This window comes from Vitis riparia, chromosome 14 (genome assembly GCF_004353265.1).
Source record: "Vitis riparia cultivar Riparia Gloire de Montpellier isolate 1030 chromosome 14, EGFV_Vit.rip_1.0, whole genome shotgun sequence".
Classification (NCBI taxonomy): domain Eukaryota; kingdom Viridiplantae; phylum Streptophyta; class Magnoliopsida; order Vitales; family Vitaceae; genus Vitis; species Vitis riparia.
The window spans coordinates 9,736,243-9,759,377 of record NC_048444.1 but is presented as its reverse complement, the minus strand read 5'-3'; the positions used below and the strand labels follow the sequence as shown (position 1 = coordinate 9,759,377).

Sequence of the window (23,135 nt, the reverse complement as noted above, 5' to 3'; positions counted from 1 at the left end):
TTTTACAATGAAATAACAATATGTAAAATATCCTATACAATATTCTTTTACCAGAAAGAATGTTTACCAAATAAGAATTTAGAACACTTTCTAAGACCGTAAAGTGGTTGTTTAATGCATTAGATTTTCCTTACAAACAAGCTATTAGAATTTTGGTAGTTGGAAACCTATAGGCACACTAAAAAGCTTAATTCTTCGAGTAAAGTCAGGTTAGGCTAAGAAAATTGAATATTATCTTCCTATCTGTTCCTAATAACATCAAATAATAATTCCTTATATTAATTAATTGAAATAGACCTATCTATGTAGACTTGGAAGTTCTTAGGTTGATCATACACTTTTAAAGCCTTAACCACTTAAGAAAGTTTGTTTTGTTGTTTTGCATTGGAAGTTTCACATGGGGATGCCAACGTACATAACTCATTTTTTCTTGCTCCATGAGGGATAGATTTTTTTTTTCTTTAATAAAATTAGAGCTTCTTGCATGAGCTAAAATAAAATTTCTATGAGAAATCTCATTTTCTTAACTTTTGTATTGAACTCTTTTTTAAGTCATGAGTTCTTTTAATTATAAAATTAGTTAAATAAATACAAAAAATTATTAGGCATAAAAAAAGAGCATTTAGTTTTCATAAACTAATGTAAATAGAACTATTGACCCCAAAAAAATATAAAATAATGATTGGATTCTTAGGAAAAGTCACTTCAAGAGAGTTCATTTTCTTAGACTTGGACATTTGATTTGTAACAAAGATATGAGAGTTAGAGAAAACAGATGTGCTGGAAATTTGAAGAGGCAGCATTGACTAAATACTTAGTTCTTGATCTTGGATTGAAAGTATTGGACTTGAATTTGTGCTCTAAGAATTCCGGATCTTCAAACTTGATCTTTAAATTCAAATCCTCCAACTCTGGTTTAAAGTAAAGAATCTTTGAATGTGGGTTTGAAGGTCTTTAAAGTTTCCTTTGAGTCATTTTTAAATAATTTTGATTAGTTATGAGAATAAAAAATATCGATAAACATGGATATATCAATATTTAGATTTTACTGAAATATTGGTGGATATTTTAATAAAAATATTGGTGGAACAAAAATGATTAAAAATTCATTGAAATATTTAAAAAAAAACTTAAAAATAATAGTAAAATAAGCAAGAATATACTTATTAAAGCTATTTTGTAAATGTAAATGACATGAGCATGGCCAAGAATAATATTTATCAGTTTTTTTTAAAAAAATTATCTTAAATTCCTTTAATATATTCATATTCATTTATTTTAAAAATTAAAAACTATTAAAACATGTTTTATTATACTTTAAATAAAAACATTTGAATCATTTCTAAGATTTATATAAAATATTTTATTTGAGATTTAATTTCTAAAATTTTATTAAGAATTTGTGGTGATAATTTTTGTTATTGACATCAATTTATTTAAATAATTAAAATTATTAAAAATTATATTTATAATTTATCTTATCAAATTAATTTTAATTTATAAAATATTAGAACTTAATTAAGTTTTTTACATTTTAGCAAATTTTGAATAAAATTATATTTTTAATATTTTAAAATAAAAACAGTCAAAATTAAATAAATTAAAAGGATAAATATATATATATATATATAAAAAGTGAAGTGATGGTTATTTTTTAAAATAAGATTAATGAGATAGATATGAAAAATAATTAAAAATAAAATGATAATATAAAATAAAAGGGTAATATAAATTTAAAATAAAAGATAAATTAGAAAAAATAATTAAAAAAAAAAAAGGACGGAAGGCCTTTCTGAAAACATGGAAACAATCTTGACCGTTCGATAGTTTTACAAAAACACGGGTGAAATTCTGGCTATTGGATCTTCATCTTTTGAATTGGCCATTGGATGAGGGAGGAGATAAGAGGCAACATTTTTTCAAAATATCAACGATTGGATAGCTTTACAAAAACATGGGAGGAATTTTGGCCATTGGATCTTCATCTTTTGAATCTGATCATAGATAGGGGTGGTGATTTTTGCGATTTTTTGGCGCTTTTCCGTGACCCATTTCTCCTTTTTTTTTTTTTTTTTTTTTTTTTTTTTTTTTCTGATTTTTCCTCCATTTGACCTTTCAGTTGCAAATTTTGCATCAAACCTCGATATTTCGATGAAATTTTTTGACATGGAATCTAAGCTATTTATAAGGATTGAGAAAACCATATCGAATAGTTTTTTTCGACCTCTTAAAAAAATTATTATTAAATTATAATAATTTTCAATCATTTGAAAATTATTTTTAATAAATACTTATTAACTTTTATAAATGATCGAATTCACAATTTCTATTAATTTGAGTGTGTGGACCCCGCATTTCGGCTCATGCGTTTTCCACTCGATGGGGAGCTCGATTTTAATTTTGAGAAATTGATTTTATTTGATTAAGAAAACTGACTTGGAGTCGCCACTTATTTTTGTTTTATTTTTAAAGGGTAAACAAAATAAGAAAGAAAAACCCTAAGTGTGACTCCTTACTTTGGAAAAGGTGGTCTGTGAAAAACCGGATCGGGTTCGGGGGTCAGGTTACTTATCGGGAAGGTACGGTAACAATCGTAGCACCCCTCTAAGTCCCTAAAGTTGGGTCTCTACTAATAAAATGAAGTTGACATGACAATCAATGAGAAAATCAATGAATACTTGAAGCGATCATGCACATATGGGAATCAAAACATGTATAAAGAATGAACAAAATATGAGTGGATACGTACCTGGTCCTCCAGTCACGAATGCGCTATCATGAAACAGGATTAGTGAATCACGAATGGATAAAATTATGCGCATGTCAAGGAACAGAATAAATCAAACAAGCATGGTAAATAAATAAATAAATCAATCAATCAATTAGTCATAAAATCACATATGTGGGGCCCCCCACCAAAGCCCGATTGATCTTGCCTGAATTAATCTCGCGAAACCCATTATTTTGGAATTATGAAAATTCGTTCTTGCTTATAAAAGAGAAGAGGAACCAAAGGTTATTTGAAAATCAAAGTGGAAAAATTGGAGCCTTGGGAATTGAATTTAAGAATGGGTATTTTGGAAGTTAAGTTTCGAAAATTGGAATCCTGAAGAATTATCTAAAGATTGAGTTTCAAAAATAAACAAATAGATAAAATAATAATGATTAAATAAATCGATATGGGAATTAAAAATTTCAGAAATCGGAATTTAAATTTAGAAATCAGAATTTTGAGGAATTGTTTGAAGATTGAATTTTAAAAATAAATAAATAAATAAAATAATGAGGATTTAAATAAATTGATGTGAGAATTAAAATCTCGGAAATTGGAATTTGATTTTAGAAGTCGGAATTTTGAAAGATTATTTAAAGGTTGAATTTTAAAAGGATAAACAAATAAGTAAATAAATAAAATAATGATGATTAAATAAATTGATGTGAGAATTAAAATTTCAGAAATTGGAATTTAAATTTAGAAATCGGAATTTTGAAAGATTATTTAAAGGTTGAATTTTAAAGATAAACAAATAAATAAATAAATAAAATAATGAGGATTTAAATAAATTGATGTGAGAATTAAAATCTCGGAAATTGGAATTTGATTTTAGAAGTCGGAATTTTGAAAGATTATTTAAAGGTTGAATTTTAAAAGAATAAACAAATAAGTAAATAAATAAAATAATGATGATTAAATAAATTGATGTGAGAATTAAAATTTCGGAAATTGGAATTTAAATTTAGAAATCGGAATTTTGAAAGATTATTTAAAGGTTGAATTTTAAAGATAAACAAATAAATAAATAAATAAAATAATGATGGTTAAGTAAATTGATGTGAGAATTAAAATTTCAAAAATTGGAATTAAAATTTATTGAGGAATTGATGTTTTTAGGGAGATAAATCATGCAAATTGAAAACAAAAGGGCTAATTTGAGGTGGGTATGGGCTTGGAATGGGCATGGACTAACTTAAGGTGGGTGAACAAATCAACTTGAAGTGAGCATGGGCTTGGAAATAAGGCAGGGTGCCTGGACGTGGGTCAACTTAAAATGAGAGAACAAAACAACTTGAAGTGAGCATGGGCTTGGAATGGACATGGGCCAACTTAAAATGAGAGAACCAAACAAAGGGCCTTTCATCAATGCATACGGGCCTAGGCTCCAACTTAAGCCCACATCTCCAACTAGGCCAACTTAAGATGGGAGAACAAAACAAGGGCCTTTAGGAATGGGCCTAAGGGGAAGAAGGCCTTCAAAGGACGTCCATGGGCCTTGGGCTTGTGTAAATGAATGTGATGCTATATGGGAGCCCAACTTATTTCTTGTATGGTTGTCCCAACGATTCCTTATTGCATTATTTGTCCTTCCCGGCTAGAGTTTTGTCAACTCCGCCCACTTGTTTCCATGCGCCTTATGAACATGAATCAATCCCAACCCTTCTTCTTAAGTCTTGCGGGGGGGTTATTGATGGAATGGATGATAGAGGGTGGTGAGATGAGAGGATTCAATGGTGGATTTAGAGAGAGTATGGGTTGCTATTGGTGGGGATGAGCAATGAAGGATAGTGGTAGTGAGAGAAATGAGTGAGTGGGTGATGGCTATGCATGGGATTGGTGGCATGGTGGTGGTGTAGAGAGAGAAAACAGTGCATGAAGGGTATGTGGTGTAGAGAGAGAAAAGGTGGTGAAGTGGAAAATGGGTAAGTGAGGGATGGCTATACATATTGGGTAGGACATATAAGCGTGGAGAGATGGAATGAGATGGATATGAGTAGTTTTGGGTGAGCATGAAGGGTATAGACACGGGGTATGGTGGAAAGGTGATGAGATGAGGTGATGAATGAACATGCATGGGGATATACGTATGAAGAAGATGTGCATGGGGTGAGTATGTTTGATAGATTTGAAGAGAAAGATGGGTATGAAGAACATATGGTATAGAGAGATGAATGAGAGGGTGGGTAGTGAAAAACGGGTATGTGGTGTAGAGAGAGAAAAGGTGGTGGCATGAAGTGGGTATGCATGGGATGAATGAAGTATGGAGAGTAGCCATAGCTGCATGCATGAGTAGGGTGGAGGGGAAATGAATGGTAGAGGTATGATGAGGTGACGGACGGGGACATGGGTATAATGTGGGTATGGAGGAACATGAAGGATGGGTATTGAAGGATATGGGTGATTTTGGGGTATGGTGAGCATGAACAATGAGGCTATGAGCATGGGGATGATGAAAGGTAATAAACGTGGGTGCATGAGAGGTGAGGCTGTGGTGTAGAGAGAGAAACCATGCGAGTGAGGAACGGGAATGGGATGTCATGCATGGGGGGTGAGGTATGGGTGTAAGAAGGTGGGTGTGATGAATGGTGCATGGGGGACTAAGGTCTTGGGGAGTGGCATAAGCATGCATGGAATTTAAAGATGGAAGAGAATGAACATGGTGATATAATGAAAGGAAGGAAATGGGTTTGTATGAGGGAAAAGGATGCAAAGGATGGATTAGTGACATGAGGAGAGAGAAAAGGTGGTGGGATAATGAGCATGGTGGTGAAGAGGGAGAAAGATATGGACGGGTATGTGTGGTTTGTGATTTGCATGGAGTTAGTGGCATGGTGGAGAGCGAAAATGGTATGGGTATGAAATAATGAAAGTGGGGTGGTGAGGAAAAGAATGGGTATGAAGACGGGGCATGGTGATGCATGTAGGATAGGATATATATGCATAGGGAATTTGCATGGATATAAGGCAGGGTGCCTTTCAAAAGGAAGAGCAGGAGACTCCACAAGGTCGTGGAAGAGAGTGACTCATTTCCAGCAGGGATCTCACCAATAATCCATGCATATACTGGGTACTCAACCCATTCATAAGAAACCACAACTACATTAACCGATGCAACCATGGATTTCAACAAACCGGTCCCGATCTTCAACTCATCCAAAGACAGCAACCGATGAGCAAATTACACCTCATCTGAACTCCTTCTATCAGTTTGAAAACGCCAAGCCCAAAAACCAGAACTCGGCTCAGCTTCTTTCCTTCTCTCTCTTAGCTTCTCTGGTTAGCTAGCAGTGGTGGTGGGCATGAGACAAAGAGTATGAGATGGAACGTAATAGGTGGTAAGGACTGGTGAAAGAAAATAGGTATGTATAGGGGCATGGTGGGTATGGGCATGAAATGGACGTTGAAGGATAGCCATAAGTGCATGCATGATAGAGACAAGTGATCTGGGAGGATATTTGAACTCTGCACATATGGGTATCATGCATTTCATCTCCTCAAAGTGGCCCAGAAATTCCCTATTCATCATCTCACTGATATAAGCGAAACAGAGTCCAATGAAAACAGTGCTTCCTTAAGAAAAATGGTGCCTAGCGCCAGAACCTGAAAATAGACCTCTCCAATTGCGAGCAGCTTCATCTGCAGCATCTCAGAATATCGAGCAGGGTCCAGATGGTTTGTATACCCTCTCACAAATCTCAAACCATATAAAACACAAATGAAATAGGCACCGTGAAACTCAAAAATCCCTTAAACCCTCCCAAAGAGAACCAAGAGTGAGAGAAGAAAACAGAGAATGAAGAAAAATCATGGAAGAGTAGAAAACCCACTGAAGATACATCTCAAAATCAATGCATGGGCTCCAAACAGGTGGGATGATCTGGAGATACTCAATACAATTATCAAAACCAAAACCAAAAGGAGGATTCAACAATTTACAAGAGATGAGATTAAAAATGTTAGAGTGAATAAAAAAACAGAGCAAAATATCTGCAGGTAGTGATGCTCAACTCAAACCACCATGTGGCCCAATACGTCCACAACAACACATAAAATGATATCCATGGATCAACCAAGAATGATGCAGGGCATTTAAGAGAGGAAATATACCAAACTTAAAATAGCTATACCTGGAAGTTCACCGAGCAACCTTCCTCTCTCTGCTCTTCCAGCTCTCGTCAAATATTCTCCCCTTTTCCCCTTTTCCCTCCTTACCAGCGTCTTCCTCTCTCGTATATCTCTTTCTCTCCTGTTTCTATCTTCCCCAGGAAGCCACTACCAGCTCCACTATTCCCCCATCAGCCAGCATGGCATCTCTGACTACTAGCATCGCCCACCATGCTGCAGCGGGTCCTCATTCTTTCAGAAAAGGGGTCCCCCCTCCTACTAAAAAACTTCCTCTCCCCCCGGGTCTTCAGGTGCCCTTTTCTTTTTTAAAGTTATGAAAACCAATATTAATGGAATAATCCCAGCATGGCTTGAAAAGAGGGTCTACAAATATGCCCTCTTCGGTAGAGTTTACGAGTGTAAGGAACATGAACACTAAAGTGAAAAGAAAGTGTGAATGATGAGTGGAACGGAGTAAACTCTACCGAAGAAAAGAAGACCCCGAAGGAACACTAATGAAATACGGACCTACTTAGGTCAATGGACGAACATAAAGGCCCTAATCCTAAAAGAAAAGGATGTCTCACAATGACTCTGAAGCCACACTAAAGGATCTAGACTCTCTCTAAGACGTCTCCATAAGTGACTCGAAAAAACCACATAAAAATGGTCACGGTCGAATTACTCTAGAATACGGACAAGAACGCGTTTAAAAGAGACCACCCTATGTGGACTACGAGATGAATACGCGATAATGCATAGGGTAACGAAGTGAGGAAAACCGAGGGCGAACGCAAAACCATGAAGGTGAGACGTGCTATGCCAGTGAATATGATTGCTAGGAACTGTGACTCTGAATGACGAGAATGACTCTAAACACCAAATTGAGAAAATAACAGCTCTGGAAGCCAAACAAAAAGCTAACTCTAAATGCTAAACTAGAAAATAACAGCTCTGGAAGCCAAACCAAAAAGCTAACTCTAAACACTAAACTAGAAGGCCCATAGGTGAAGACCTACAGTGGTGATACAATAAAAAAAAATGCCATAGATGCCAATCTATGGTGGTGAAACTCTCAAAGGCCCACAGATAAAAATCTATGGTGGTGACAATCTCGAAAGCCCAAGGATGAAAATCCATGGTGGTGAAATAACTGAAATGCCCATATATGAAAATCTGTGGTGGTGAATCTGAAACAAAGGCCACAGATAAAAATCTATGGTAGTGGCAATCTCGAAAGCCAAGGATGAAAATCCATGGTGGTGAAATAACTGAAATGCCCATAGATGCCCGATCTATGGTGGTGATAATCTCGAAAGCCCAAGGATGAAAATCCATGGTGGTGAAATAACTGAAATGCCCATGGATGCCCGATCTATGGTGGTGAATCTGAAACAAAGGCCCACAGATAAAAATCTATGGTAGTGGCAATCTCGAAAGCCTAAGGATGAAAATCCATGGTGGTGAAATAACTGAAACGCCCATAGATGCCCGATCTATGGTGGTGATAATCTCGAAAGCCCAAGGATGAAAATCCATGGTGGTGAAATAACTGAAATGCCCATAGATGCCCGATCTATGGTGGTGATAATCTCGAAAGCCCAAGGATGAAAATCCATGGTGGTGAAATAACTGAAATGCCCATGGATGCCCGATCTATGGTGGTGAATCTGAAACAAAGGGGGATGCCATAAGGGATAACTCGTAAAGATCGACAAATGGGTCTGACAACCATGAAATCAAAACGAGACACGGTAAACCCAAAGAGAGGGGGTATGCCCCAGTAGAAAAGCACTAAAGGGGGTATGCCCTAGTGTGACGACTCGCAAAGATCAAGAAATAGATCGAGTAGTGAGAAAATCCGCAAAATATCTAATGAACTGAAGGATGGGGGTATGCCCCAGTGTAAGATAGTAACCAACATAAGACAGAATGTCACCAAACAAGACACCCTGGGATATGCTCAATGATGATGCAATGAACAGGATATACATAGCCTCAATGAACAAACGCTAAAACAAGACCAAACATCACCAAAACTATGCTGACAAAGCAAAACCAAAATAAGGGATCAAACAAATGCTGACCAAAACCCTAAGTCTGAAATGTAAACAAATCAAGACACAATATGGCAACTATCAATATGAGTACATCATCACAAATATATCAATAATCTAACAGGTCCTACCATCACGGAAGATGTTGAACCTAATGCCCAAAGGCATGTGAAAACTCAACCAGAAAGCCCAAGACTAGTCTGCACCTTCCTCTGATCAAGAGAAGAGGATAAAGTCAGGTAAGATGATGAAATATGTAAGCTCAAAAGGTGTAAGGCTCTGATAAGATGGGTGTAGGTATAACGGTGTCCAATGTAGGATGTATGGGTGCGTAACAAAGATAAGTGAATATCCAAATCAAACTAGGTACGCTGAGAAGACTGAGCCCAGGGTGTCAATGACTCCATGATCCATCGAAAGCAGCAATCATAAACACGAAATGGAGTCTCAATGTCAAAATCAGCAAGGTGGCCATGCCCTAGTGTGAATGCATCATCTCAGAATGGGTAAACTCTCAGTGCAAAATGATCTCCGGAAAGTAAGTGTCCGGCATAAACTGTCATCTCACAAAATCATCATCGATGAGTGGGCCATGCCCCAGTGTAAGCATCCCCAAATCAAACATCCATGAGAAAAGTATAACCAATCATGCATCATCTGATCCAAAATGAATCTCCGCTCCTCAAAGTCATCGTGGTAATGTGAAGAGAGTATCTGACCTCCTCTAAAGAAAGAGCATGTCCAATGTGAACTGGCATCTCTAAGATCAACCGCCAATGAAAGGGTTATGCCCAGTATAGGGCAAACCCTAAAATGACTAAACTCCGCTACATGCTCTCATAAGTGTCTGTGTCCTGATCCAATCATCTGGAAAATCTGTCAACAATGATAAGAGGGCTACGCTCCCGTGATCACATCAAAGAAAACATCCGGTCATATCTCGTACTCCAGTATGAAATGAATCTAATCGCCTCCAAGGAACAACTATGCCTAAAAACTATCATCGACCAAAAGGAGTATGCCCCTGTGTAAAATACACCAAATGAAATGCGCCAATCCTGTCTCATGCTCCAATGTGAAAAGGACATCTGATATCCCCCGAGGAATGGACATGGCTCAAAAATCCGTCATCGACTGAGAAGAGTATGCCTCGACATAATGGTCATCCGATAATAAAACTCTCTGAGATGGTATGCCCCAGTGTAAGGCCATACCATAACTCCCTGGTCCATCACAATCAGAATGCTCCCGAATCAATCCCAGATATCGCTCACATAAGAGCTATCAAACACAATGCATGATGAGTCAAAAGAAACAGATGAACTCAGATCACCCGTCATCGAATGCGCAATCCACGTCAACCACGTGTACAACTAAATCAGACCCATAGATCAAAGGAGCGTCTCTCGGAAGGAAAACATGATGACATCAAAGTGTTGCGAGGTGCAGGCTTAACTGGGTAACTCCCGAAAAGCTCCACGGAGGAAACATCGTGTCAATGTGTATCTCGTAAGTGGGGATGACTGGGCAACTCCCGAGAGGCTCCGCTACGGAATCATCATAAAGATAGCAAATATATCATCGTCTCGGCACATGTCTCGCAAATGGGGATAAGTGCACAATCCCACCAAGATCCGTAAATCTCATCTAGAACGGTAATATGCCCCAGTATGGGCATCAGATGTACGACAGGCCAGAAACCGGGCGACACAAAATCATCTATCATCGCACATGTAACCTCCGTGAAGACCCGTAAATCTCATCTGAAACGGAAAATATGCCCCAGTATGGGCATCGGATGCCCGACAGGTCAGAAATCGAGCGACATGAAATCATCCGTCATCAAACATATAACAATGGTCGTCCGAATCCATAACTGAAACATGCACACATATCCAAGATGTACCTCCCAGACGGAGAGGCATGATGGCATCCAAGTGTCGAGAAGTGCGGACCTGGCTGGGTGGATCTCAGGGGCTCCGTAAGGTAACGATCATGTCCACGTCTCAGTGAGCGTCCAGTAAGTGATGATGGTCGTGCAAGTCTGTGAGGATCCATAAACCTCCAAATGAAATGGGATATGCCCCAGTGTGGCACCAGAGGTACGATAGGTCAAAATCAGGTGATACCAAATCAATCATCGTCAAACTCATGATCCCGGTGATCCGAACACAACTGAATCAGTCCTACACATCAAAGAGGTGACTCCCAGAAGAAGAAGCATGACAATATCTAAATATCAACCAGATCTCAATCACCTGTCCAAGTAGAGGCTGCCGAAGATGACATCTGATTCCATGGCCTCAGGGTGGTCTTAAGACACGGGACGTAACGTAGGCCAAGGTGATAGGGTGATAGAAACGAAGGAAAACTAGGCTCAAATACCCAACGATCAAAACTCATGCCCTCATATATGAAATGCAACATGTATAGTGAACCCGTGAGCCATGGACCTGAGGATGCCTAACGTGAATATGATGTCGATAAGGAGACCAATGAAGCAAAATGAACTGATAGTGATATGTGTAATGAAGATGCGAAGTGAGTATCGAACCCGAGATGGGTCGCTGTAAGGAGAGAATAAGATGTGAAGGGAATGAGATGAATCACAAGCAACGATGAAAGCGACAGCGAAACAATGAATATGTGAAGAAAAGTGGTGATCAACTCAGATCAAACATGAAGTGAAGTCACATCAATAATGAATGTAATGATGGAAAGGACAATGACTCGGAGTCCTTAGGAGAAGGTCACTCACCTCTCTCACAAATAGATATGACGAAGCAATACAAACAACATGGGATCTCAGAGAGCTCACATACGAACTCCCAATAACGAACATACTCGATAAAAATGACCCCCAGACATCAATATACATACTCAATGATCGAGAACACTATGCACATACACACATGTGCTTATTATATTTTTTTCTTTTCTTTTCATCATTCATTTTTTTTTTTTTTTTTTTTTTTTTTTTTTTTTTTTTACATATATACAAACACGCGTACCCTGAACATGAACAAATGAACCCCAAAGATGATATCAATAACAAATGGACACACTCCCAAGTGATAAGGTAACAAACAAACTCTCTCTGACAAGATGACCTTCTCAAACTAAGGATCTCTAAACCAGTGTCCGCGAGATAGGTGGTGGAAATGATGTGACTATCCTCCACGTGATGAACTGAGGAGGCTCACCACTCAGGGTGGGGAGAATATGAGACAAACAAATAGTAGATAGGATAAGGAAGAAGAGATGAATAACACAACCAATAAGATGAGATGAAAATGCAAAGGTGCAGTGATAGGAAAAGATGATGAGAAAAACATGCCCTTAGGTCCAAGGCTCATGAAACTCCCAAACAATGCATGCATACATTAAAGGGCCCCTGTCCCGGTGTGAAAATGTGAGCAAGGCGATAAGAAAGAAAGGCTATAATACGCATGTGAGGCTCAATGGGCTAGCAACGGACTATGTATCACAAAGGAATAACAAGGTAATGGCTAACCGAAATGATGGCCACCCATCCTGCGACCATGGTCTCAAACATAGTACCTCTTTAGCTGATCCACATTGGTTGGTTCTGAGAATCGGTTTTCATCTAAATCCATCAACCATGCAACGCCTTCTGGGGTCAACTCCCTGATGAAATAAGGTCCGCTTCAGTTGGGTCTGAACTTTCCTCTAGGATCATGTATCAACCGTACTCCGAATGCTCCATAATAATCTCAAAGATGATCCTCTCAAGGCAAAGTAAACAGTGATCTCATCAGGCACGACTGCCCGTCACCCAACTCTCATCGTACAAGATCAATCTCTATACTCACGGCAAAATAAGTGATAGTCTCATCAAGCATTCGACCAATCCTCATATCGTAAGCCACCTAAAGATCATAAGCTATCCCTCGCCATGAAAGAACAACCATGGGCTCAAACTCCTCACACTCTACCTGGTCGAATCAGAGAGGGGATGTGCAAAGCTAGAAAGGTCGAGGATAGAAATGTCATATAATGGTCTCAAAGGTGATGCTATGCAAAGCTCATAATGGATGGAACGCATGGAACGCAGGTCAAAACAAAGAGTCAAGGTGTGGGAAGTGAGCAAGGTATGACTCTGATCATAAGAAGATGTGTCACAGTCTCAAACTCCTAGGACATCTTTGATCCTAGGCTAATAGGCTCAATATCCTCCATGATAGGTCAAGCCTCAATACCACAACGTGCAAGTGAAGAGATGCCTCGAGTCAAAAGTACAAATCATAGTATCACAAAACACAAACACATGTCCATAAAAGAAAATGCATCCCATGGGATAATCCGATGAGTACATCATGCAAAAGAAAGATAACAAAGACAATACTCAAGAAATCGAGTTATAGTCTCTAAAAGTCACGTAAGACAAGACTAAACAAACAAAAACAAAAACAGTGACTGGTCCTGTCGTCACATCTCTGGCCACAGAAGGAACAAAATCTGAGCGCCACTGTACCAAGGCAAGCCAATCATGAGTCAATCGCCCAAATCAATAAGATCAGGGACTGCTGGTGGAGGGGAGTCTACATGCATGGCCTGAGCTGAGGTAGGAATAGGAAATATCGGACTGAGGATGCCCAAACGTCCCAGAATCAATAATGTCCTGTATGGCATGTCGTAGAGCAGTACAACGATCAGTGTGATGTCCTGCTGATTGATGGTACGCACAATACAAGTCAAGCCGAAACTGCGGAGGCACAGGATCTGGAAGTGCCCTGGGAGCCAGAGGAGCCAAGAATCCCATGGCCTGGAACGTCTCAAGAACTCTGCTCAGGGGTGTGCTCAAATCTGAAAAGCGTCTCTGACATCGTCGATGAGGGTGAAGTCGCTCCTGAGGGACTGTAATAACTGGAGGGCCCTGAAGCCGGGATGAAGGTCGTGTCGGCATAGCCAATGAAATGGATGAGGAGCGCTGCTGGAACACTGAATGTGGGCGAGGCCGTGGATGTGAGGCACCCAAAGCAGCAAACATCGATGAAGTCAAATGTGGTAATGAAGGCATCGCTACTCCTGGAGCTTCTCTCGATGACGATGGATGCTCTGACAAAATAAGCTCAATCCTCTCAACCCTCCGCGTCAAATCCACCATCATCTCATAAAGAGTAGTAAGAGTAATGGGTGTGATCTCGTCCGACATGGTGAACCTCAGCTGAAGAAGTCTAGTATCAAGGTGCTCTGTATCATAATCATCATACCATCAATCTCTGCTCGGGGACCAGTCACGACACTAAAACTGTCCAAGACTCTAAAATAAAAACATACAAGAGACAAAAACAAAGCAACACACGATGCTACCCAAAATAACAACACATAAAATGCATGATAAGAAATAATGATAATAATAAAAAAGAAGATAGAAACGCATACCCAAGAAAACAACAATACCACTAAGCGAAATGAGAGTACATCATGCAAAATAAGACACTAAGGTCTACTCTCGAAACACAAGGTACGAACACGAATCACTAACCATAAAACAAGACTCAAATAAAAAGAAAAGAGAACGAAAACTCAAAACGACCAACTAATAACGTAGTCCCAAAAGTACACCAACAAGGTCTGCCATATCATAACGTCTGGTGAATATCAGTGCCCTGGGTGTCTCAAACATGATGGTATAAGCCCGAAGGAGGAGGAACTGCATGTGTGGAATAGGCTGGAAAGGAATCAATAGTCATATCTGGACCAAGATCAGTATCTGTGGTCGATACAGGAAAGCGAACCGCACCACTGTCAATAAGATCCTGTATGGCATGACGTAGAGAAGCACAATAATCAGTACGATGGCCTGCCATCTGGTGAAATGCACAAAACTCATGAGCACGAAAACGCGGAGGTAAAGTACTCGGGAGTGGCCTAGGGGCCAATGGTACTAAAAAGCCAGTAGCTCTGAGTCGCTCAAAAGCTCTATCTAAAGGCATCCCCAAATTAGAGTAAGTCCTCTGACGTCGCCGATGGGGACGAGACTGCTCATGTCGTGGGATACTAGTTTGCGGATGCTGAAACTGAAATGAAGGTCGCGTCGTGACAGTATGAGGATGCACAGAAGGGTACTGCTGAACTGGATGAGGATGATGATGCTGTAAAGGCGGGAAATCACTCCTGGGTATCTGCAATGATCTCGCATAGGGATGATAACTAGGTCGTCGATGATGAAAATCCGCAGAACATACGTCTCCATAACTCTCAGATGATCCACCAACTCTCTTCCCCTCAGTATCCGAAGGAGGAATAATATCTGACCATAATCCTCTAGAGATGCCATCATCTACATCGAATAAAGCCTGAACAATGATCTGAAATCCTGGAGTGGACTCCTGTCAAATGCCGAGCAAACCTAGGATGCAAACTCCTCAAGAACATGCTCATCTGATCTCTCTCGGTAGGTCGGTCAATCATCTCTGCGGCCTTCTTCCTCCAGCGGGAGAGAAAGGAAGAAACAGACTCATCTGATCCCTGTCGAAGAAACTCAAGCTCTCTGCGCGTAACGCTCGTATCACCACTGAAGGAATACTGTCTCAGAAACTCCTGTGCTAAGTCCTCCCAAGTTCTCCGACGAGATGTCTCTAATGAAGCGTACCATCTTTGTGTCATGCCGCTCAATGACAATGGGAACAAAGTGAGCAACTGTGCCTCATCTAGACCAATAGCTCTCATAACTGTGCTATAAAGTCTGAGATGAATACGAGGACATCCAACACCCGTATATCTCTCTATATCAGGCATCCTGAAACCGACTGGCAAAGTGGCCACTGGCACGTCGACAGGGTCATCCCATGAAATCATCTCATCAGGATCTCTCATCTGTCCAATCCTCCGCTCAAGTCTGTCCATACGAGAATGAGGATCCTCAACAATGGTAACTGGTGTGACAATAGGTGGAATGACAGTAGTCTGACCATGCAAAGTCTGTGTAGCTGGCATCTGAACAGGTATAACAGGTGGAGTACCTAAATCAGATGGCGTGTCCTCGAGAACTACTCGCCTACTATGCTGAGTATCCATCCTCTAACTCAAACTGGTCAATGCCCCCTGAATCGAAACCACAGAAACGATAAGCTAACCAATCGAAACTGACTGTGAATCCGTCTATAGCAGCTCAACAATACGAATCAACCTCTCTCCCACTCAACCCAAGGCACTGAACCAAGACTGGGACTACAAATAGACCCCTACAAAAGAACCCAAACAAAAACGACTCAAACACGACTCATGTAACGACACGGGATGCAACGAACAATGACCAATGCATGATACAATACAACCCAATACATGACAAGGTGTGATACACAATTGTATGGTGACAATCAGAAATCTGGATGTACGATAGAAACTCTAGAGTCATAGGAGTGTCCAACACGAGATGACTACAAATATGACTAAAGAATTTCTATTGATGATCTAGAAAATGATCAAGGTGTGAAGAAAGTGAATGGGGTGTGAAGATCAACACTATCACGAGATCGATACTCAATCTAGACCAAAAATCCTTGATTCAACCTTCAACTCGAGCTCCATAAGGGAAAATGATAAGGTGATCAAGGCAAATCTCTCGAAAAATGTGTGAATATGAAAATGTGCCCTTCACCTTTCTGTAATGAAAATATGAGCATCGAGTCGAAAATCGAACCAAGGATCAAACAAAGAATGAAGCCACTAAGCCCGTGATAGGTGTACAGTGTAAACAGATGATCAATGAACATATCCCAGTATCGAGTGAGTGTCAACAAAGTGAAGAGGTGCGTCGAGCCAAGAAATGGGAACGAAAAGCCCTAGGGAGAAAACATGCTAAACTCATCGAGTGAAAAACATAATCCGAGATGACACGAAAAAGGTGATCCGACCGATACTCAAACTCATGCCGATCTCCGAGCACTCTCAACTGGAGACTAAAAAGAGGGAATACTGGATCCGAACTGTAACTATAGAGGCTCTGAAAGCCCTCAGATGCACCCACGTGTAGGGAGGAAGTCCTGATCGAAAGATCTACGGCTCAACCTACAAGGTCATGGTGGCTCTAAATGGATATGGGTGGACTTCAAAAGATCCCTAGCAGAAGCAATCATACCCTCCGGCGGTATGCAACCCTCTGCACGCCTCCGAAGAGACGGGACGCTTCCATGCAAGGTGGTCATCACCTCCACACATGCACTACCTCGCATCCCAGGGGGCTCCTATAGTGAAAGCTCTCACACTCTCAACACTCAATAGTCAACTAAAGTGCACAATGAGCTGTGTGGGTGCATCCGAAAACCCTATGAATCTAGAGCAGAAGAGGAAACACACTGGAAGCACAACTATCCATGAAACCTAGCTCGGGGCTATACAGGTCTTCAATGATCGGACTCCAATCAGCATCGATATGTCAGTCTCCTCCAGAACACTCCCGTACATCGATATAGCCCATTGCTAGACCCTACTCCTAATCTCTGGCTCGGTCAGAGAACAAGCACACAGAAGGCCTCACACTTGCAAAAGTGAGAACCAAAATGAAGGAAATGACCGAGACCAAGAGATTTGGAGGTAAGGGGATAGAAGTACGACCCACATGGACAAGCGACATGCAATCAAGCAGAAGAAGGGCAGTCATGCGACATGCAGTCAGGTAGAGTACAAGATATATCACTCATGTCCACACAAAAAGCTATGACTATCAGGATGAATAGCAATACGAACATCATGCTCAAAATACGATCAAGATAATATGCAAGCCAGAGAAAACAACACAGCAAGTCAATCGATGGACAATAGTGAGTCTATGCATGTGAAGTGAGCAGAATAATCAAGAAGAAACAGAATCGCTATACCAAGCAAAACATGATGAGCAATCTATGATAATCGGCATGTCAATGTACCAAACTAATCTAGCAATGAAGTATAGAAAAAGTGACATCCGAAGCCCCAAATCAAGATAATCAATCATATCAATGTCACAACACAATATCTAAGCCTGCATCAAAAACTCCCAATGTGCAATCAAGAGACAGGTGTTCACTGATCAACTCATCAAATGCCATGTTTGCTTCATCTTAAGTTCAAGCTTGACCCTCTAAAAATCCCCAGCAGAGTCGCCATTTTGTGGACCCCGCATTTCGGCTCATGCGTTTTCCACTCGATGGGGAGCTCGATTTTAATTTTGAGAAATTGATTTTATTTGATTAAGAAAACTGACTTGGAGTCGCCACTTATTTTTGTTTTATTTTTAAAGGGTAAACAAAATAAGAAAGAAAAACCCTAAGTGTGACTCCTTACTTTGGAAAAGGTGGTCTGTGAAAAACCGGATCGGGTTCGGGGGTCAGGTTACTTATCGGGAAGGTACGGTAACAATCGTAGCACCCCTCTAAGTCCCTAAAGTTGGGTCTCTACTAATAAAATGAAGTTGACATGACAATCAATGAGAAAATCAATGAATACTTGAAGCGATCATGCACATATGGGAATCAAAACATGTATAAAGAATGAACAAAATATGAGTGGATACGTACCTGGTCCTCCAGTCACGAATGCGCTATCATGAAACAGGATTAGTGAATCACGAATGGATAAAATTATGCGCATGTCAAGGAACAGAATAAATCAAACAAGCATGGTAAATAAATAAATAAATCAATCAATCAATTAGTCATAAAATCACATATGTGGGGCCCCCACCAAAGCCCGATTGATCTTGCCTGAATTAATCTCGCGAAACCCATTATTTTGGAATTATGAAAATTCGTTCTTGCTTATAAAAGAGAAGAGGAACCAAAGGTTATTTGAAAATCAAAGTGGAAAAATTGGAGCCTTGGGAATTGAATTTAAGAATGGGTATTTTGGAAGTTAAGTTTCGAAAATTGGAATCCTGAAGAATTATCTAAAGATTGAGTTTCAAAAATAAACAAATAGATAAAATAATAATGATTAAATAAATCGATATGGGAATTAAAAATTTCAGAAATCGGAATTTAAATTTAGAAATCAGAATTTTGAGGAATTGTTTGAAGATTGAATTTTAAAAATAAATAAATAAATAAAATAATGAGGATTTAAATAAATTGATGTGAGAATTAAAATCTCGGAAATTGGAATTTGATTTTAGAAGTCGGAATTTTGAAAGATTATTTAAAGGTTGAATTTTAAAAGGATAAACAAATAAGTAAATAAATAAAATAATGATGATTAAATAAATTGATGTGAGAATTAAAATTTCAGAAATTGGAATTTAAATTTAGAAATCGGAATTTTGAAAGATTATTTAAAGGTTGAATTTTAAAGATAAACAAATAAATAAATAAATAAAATAATGAGGATTTAAATAAATTGATGTGAGAATTAAAATCTCGGAAATTGGAATTTGATTTTAGAAGTCGGAATTTTGAAAGATTATTTAAAGGTTGAATTTTAAAAGAATAAACAAATAAGTAAATAAATAAAATAATGATGATTAAATAAATTGATGTGAGAATTAAAATTTCGGAAATTGGAATTTAAATTTAGAAATCGGAATTTTGAAAGATTATTTAAAGGTTGAATTTTAAAGATAAACAAATAAATAAATAAATAAAATAATGATGGTTAAGTAAATTGATGTGAGAATTAAAATTTCAAAAATTGGAATTAAAATTTATTGAGGAATTGATGTTTTTAGGGAGATAAATCATGCAAATTGAAAACAAAAGGGCTAATTTGAGGTGGGTATGGGCTTGGAATGGGCATGGACTAACTTAAGGTGGGTGAACAAATCAACTTGAAGTGAGCATGGGCTTGGAATGGACGTGGGTCAACTTAAAATGAGAGAACAAAACAACTTGAAGTGAGCATGGGCTTGGAATGGACATGGGCCAACTTAAAATGAGAGAACCAAACAAAGGGCCTTTCATCAATGCATACGGGCCTAGGCTCCAACTTAAGCCCACATCTCCAACTAGGCCAACTTAAGATGGGAGAACAAAACAAGGGCCTTTAGGAATGGGCCTAAGGGGAAGAAGGCCTTCAAAGGACGTCCATGGCCTTGGGCTTGTGTAAATGAATGTGATGCTATATGGGAGCCCAACTTATTTCTTGTATGGTTGTCCCAACGATTCCTTATTGCATTATTTGTCCTTCCCGGCTAGAGTTTTGTCAACTCCGCCCACTTGTTTCCATGCGCCTTATGAACATGATCAATCCCAACCCTTCTTCTTAAGTCTTGCGGGGGGTTATTGATGGAATGGATGATAGAGGGTGGTGAGATGAGAGGATTCAATGGTGGATTTAGAGAGAGTATGGGTTGCTATTGGTGGGGATGAGCAATGAAGGATAGTGGTAGTGAGAGAAATGAGTGAGTGGGTGATGGCTATGCATGGGATTGGTGGCATGGTGGTGGTGTAGAGAGAGAAACAGTGCATGAAGGGTATGTGGTGTAGAGAGAGAAAAGGTGGTGAAGTGGAAATGGGTAAGTGAGGGATGGCTATACATATTGGGTAGGACATATAAGCGTGGAGAGATGGAATGAGATGGATATGAGTAGTTTTGGGTGAGCATGAAGGGTATAGACACGGGGTATGGTGGAAAGGTGATGAGATGAGGTGATGAATGAACATGCATGGGGATATACGTATGAAGAAGATGTGCATGGGGTGAGTATGTTTGATAGATTTGAAGAGAAAGATGGGTATGAAGAACATATGGTATAGAGAGATGAATGAGAGGGGTGGGTAGTGAAAAACGGGTATGTGGTGTAGAGAGAGAAAGGTGGTGGCATGAAGTGGGTATGCATGGGATGAATGAAGTATGGAGAGTAGCCATAGCTGCATGCATGAGTAGGGTGAGGGAAATGAATGGTAGAGGTATGATGAGGTGACGGACGGGGACATGGGTATAATGTGGGTATGGAGGAACATGAAGGATGGGTATTGAAGGATATGGGTGATTTTGGGGTATGGTGAGCATGAACAATGAGGCTATGAGCATGGGGATGATGAAAGGTAATAAACGTGGGTGCATGAGAGGTGAGGCTGTGGTGTAGAGAGAGAAACCATGCGAGTGAGGAACGGAATGGGATGTATGCATGGGGGGTGAGGTATGGGTGTAAGAAGGTGGGTGTGATGAATGGTGCATGGGGGACTAAGGTCTTGGGAGTGGCATAAGCATGCATGGAATTTAAAGATGGAAGAGAATGAACATGGTGATATAATGAAAGGAAGGAAATGGGTTTGTATGAGGGAAAAGGATGCAAAGGATGGATTAGTGACATGAGGAGAGAGAAAAGGTGGTGGATAATGAGCATGGTGGTGAAGAGGGAGAAAGATATGGACGGGTATGTGTGGTTTGTGATTTGCATGGAGTTAGTGGCATGGTGGAGAGCGAAAATGGTATGGGTATGAAATAATGAAAGTGGGGTGGTGAGGAAAAGAATGGGTATGAAGACGGGGCATGGTGATGCATGTAGGATAGGATATATATGCATAGGGAATTTGCATGGATATAAGGCAGGGTGCCTTTCAAAAGGAAGAGCAGGAGACTCCACAAGGTCGTGGAAGAGAGTGACTCATTTCCAGCAGGGATCTCACCAATAATCCATGCATATACTGGGTACTCAACCCATTCATAAGAAACCACAACTACATTAACCGATGCAACCATGGATTTCAACAAACCGGTCCCGATCTTCAACTCATCCAAAGACAGCAACCGATGAGCAAATTACACCTCATCTGAACTCCTTCTATCAGTTTGAAAACGCCAAGCCCAAAAACCAGAACTCGGCTCAGCTTCTTTCCTTCTCTCTCTTAGCTTCTCTGGTTAGCTAGCAGTGGTGGTGGGCATGAGACAAAGAGTATGAGATGGAACGTAATAGGTGGTAAGGACTGGTGAAAGAAATAGGTATGTATAGGGCATGGTGGGTATGGGCATGAAATGGACGTTGAAGGATAGCCATAAGTGCATGCATGATAGAGACAAGTGATCTGGGAGGATATTTGAACTCTGCACATATGGGTATCATGCATTTCATCTCCTCAAAGTGGCCCAGAAATTCCCTATTCATCATCTCACTGATATAAGCGAAACAGAGTCCAATGAAAACAGTGCTTCCTTAAGAAAAATGGTGCCTAGCGCAGAACCTGAAAATAGACCTCTCCAATTGCGAGCAGCTTCATCTGCAGCATCTCAGAATATCGAGCAGGGTCCAGATGGTTTGTATACCCTCTCACAAATCTCAAACCATATAAAAACAAATGAAATAGGCACCGTGAAACTCAAAAATCCCCTTAAACCCTCCCAAAGAGAACCAAGAGTGAGAGAAGAAAACAGAGAATGAAGAAAAATCATGGAAGAGTAGAAAACCCACTGAAGATACATCTCAAAATCAATGCATGGGCTCCAAACAGGTGGGATGATCTGGAGATACTCAATACAATTATCAAAACCAAAACCAAAAGGAGGATTCAACAATTTACAGGAGATGAGATTAAAAATGTTAGAGTGAATAAAAAAAACAGAGCAAAATATCTGCAGGTAGTGATGCTCAACTCAAACCACCATGTGGCCCAATACGTCCACAACAACACATAAAATGATATCCATGGATCAACCAAGAATGATGCAGGGCATTTAAGAGAGGAAATATACCAAACTTAAAATAGCTATACCTGGAAGTTCACCGAGCAACCTTCCTCTCTCGTGCTCTTCCAGCTCTCGTCAAATATTCTCCCCTTTTTCCCCTTTTCCCTCCTTACCAGCGTCTTCCTCTCTCGTATATCTCTTTCTCTCCTGTTTCTATCTTCCCCAGGAAGCCACTACCAGCTCCACTATTCCCCCATCAGCCAGCATGGCATCTCTGACTACTAGCATCGCCCACCATGCTGCAGCGGGTCCCTCATTCTTCAGAAAAGGGGTCCCCCCTCCTACTAAAAAACTTCCTCTCCCCCCGGGTCTTCAGGTGCCCTTTTCTTTTTAAAGTTATGAAAACCAATATTAATGGAATAATCCCAGCATGGCTTGAAAAGAGGGGTCTACAGAGTGATAATATTTAATTACGAAAATTTATGTTTTCTTTACTTAAATAATAAACAAGTGATGTTCATCTTATGTGGTGCCCTTGCCACACGTATCACTATTTCATTGGAAAGAACCATGTCCACGTGACAACCTTTCTTTTACCACATCTATTTTGCATTATATGCTTTCCAACCATAGTG

The 23,135-nt window shown here is 39.8% G+C and overlaps 1 protein-coding gene across 1 annotated transcript; it reads right to left on the bottom strand.

The window, feature by feature from the left end:
• Positions 1–13,474: 13,474 nt before the first annotated feature.
• LOC117930444 lies at positions 13,475–22,803 on the bottom strand. The gene is made up of 2 exons (XM_034851105.1): positions 22,587–22,803; positions 13,475–14,151 (listed from the first exon to the last, which is right to left on the bottom strand). Exon 2 carries the CDS (start codon positions 14,111–14,113, stop codon positions 13,475–13,477), a length of 639 nt encoding a protein of 212 aa, XP_034706996.1. The 5' UTR covers positions 14,114–14,151; positions 22,587–22,803.
• Between the last annotated feature and the right edge of the window lie 332 nt (positions 22,804–23,135).

Coding starts and splice junctions, on each gene's coding strand:
- LOC117930444 (XM_034851105.1), bottom strand. CDS start 14,113: ATGTCGGACGAGATCACACCCATTACTCTTACTACTCTTTATGAGATG.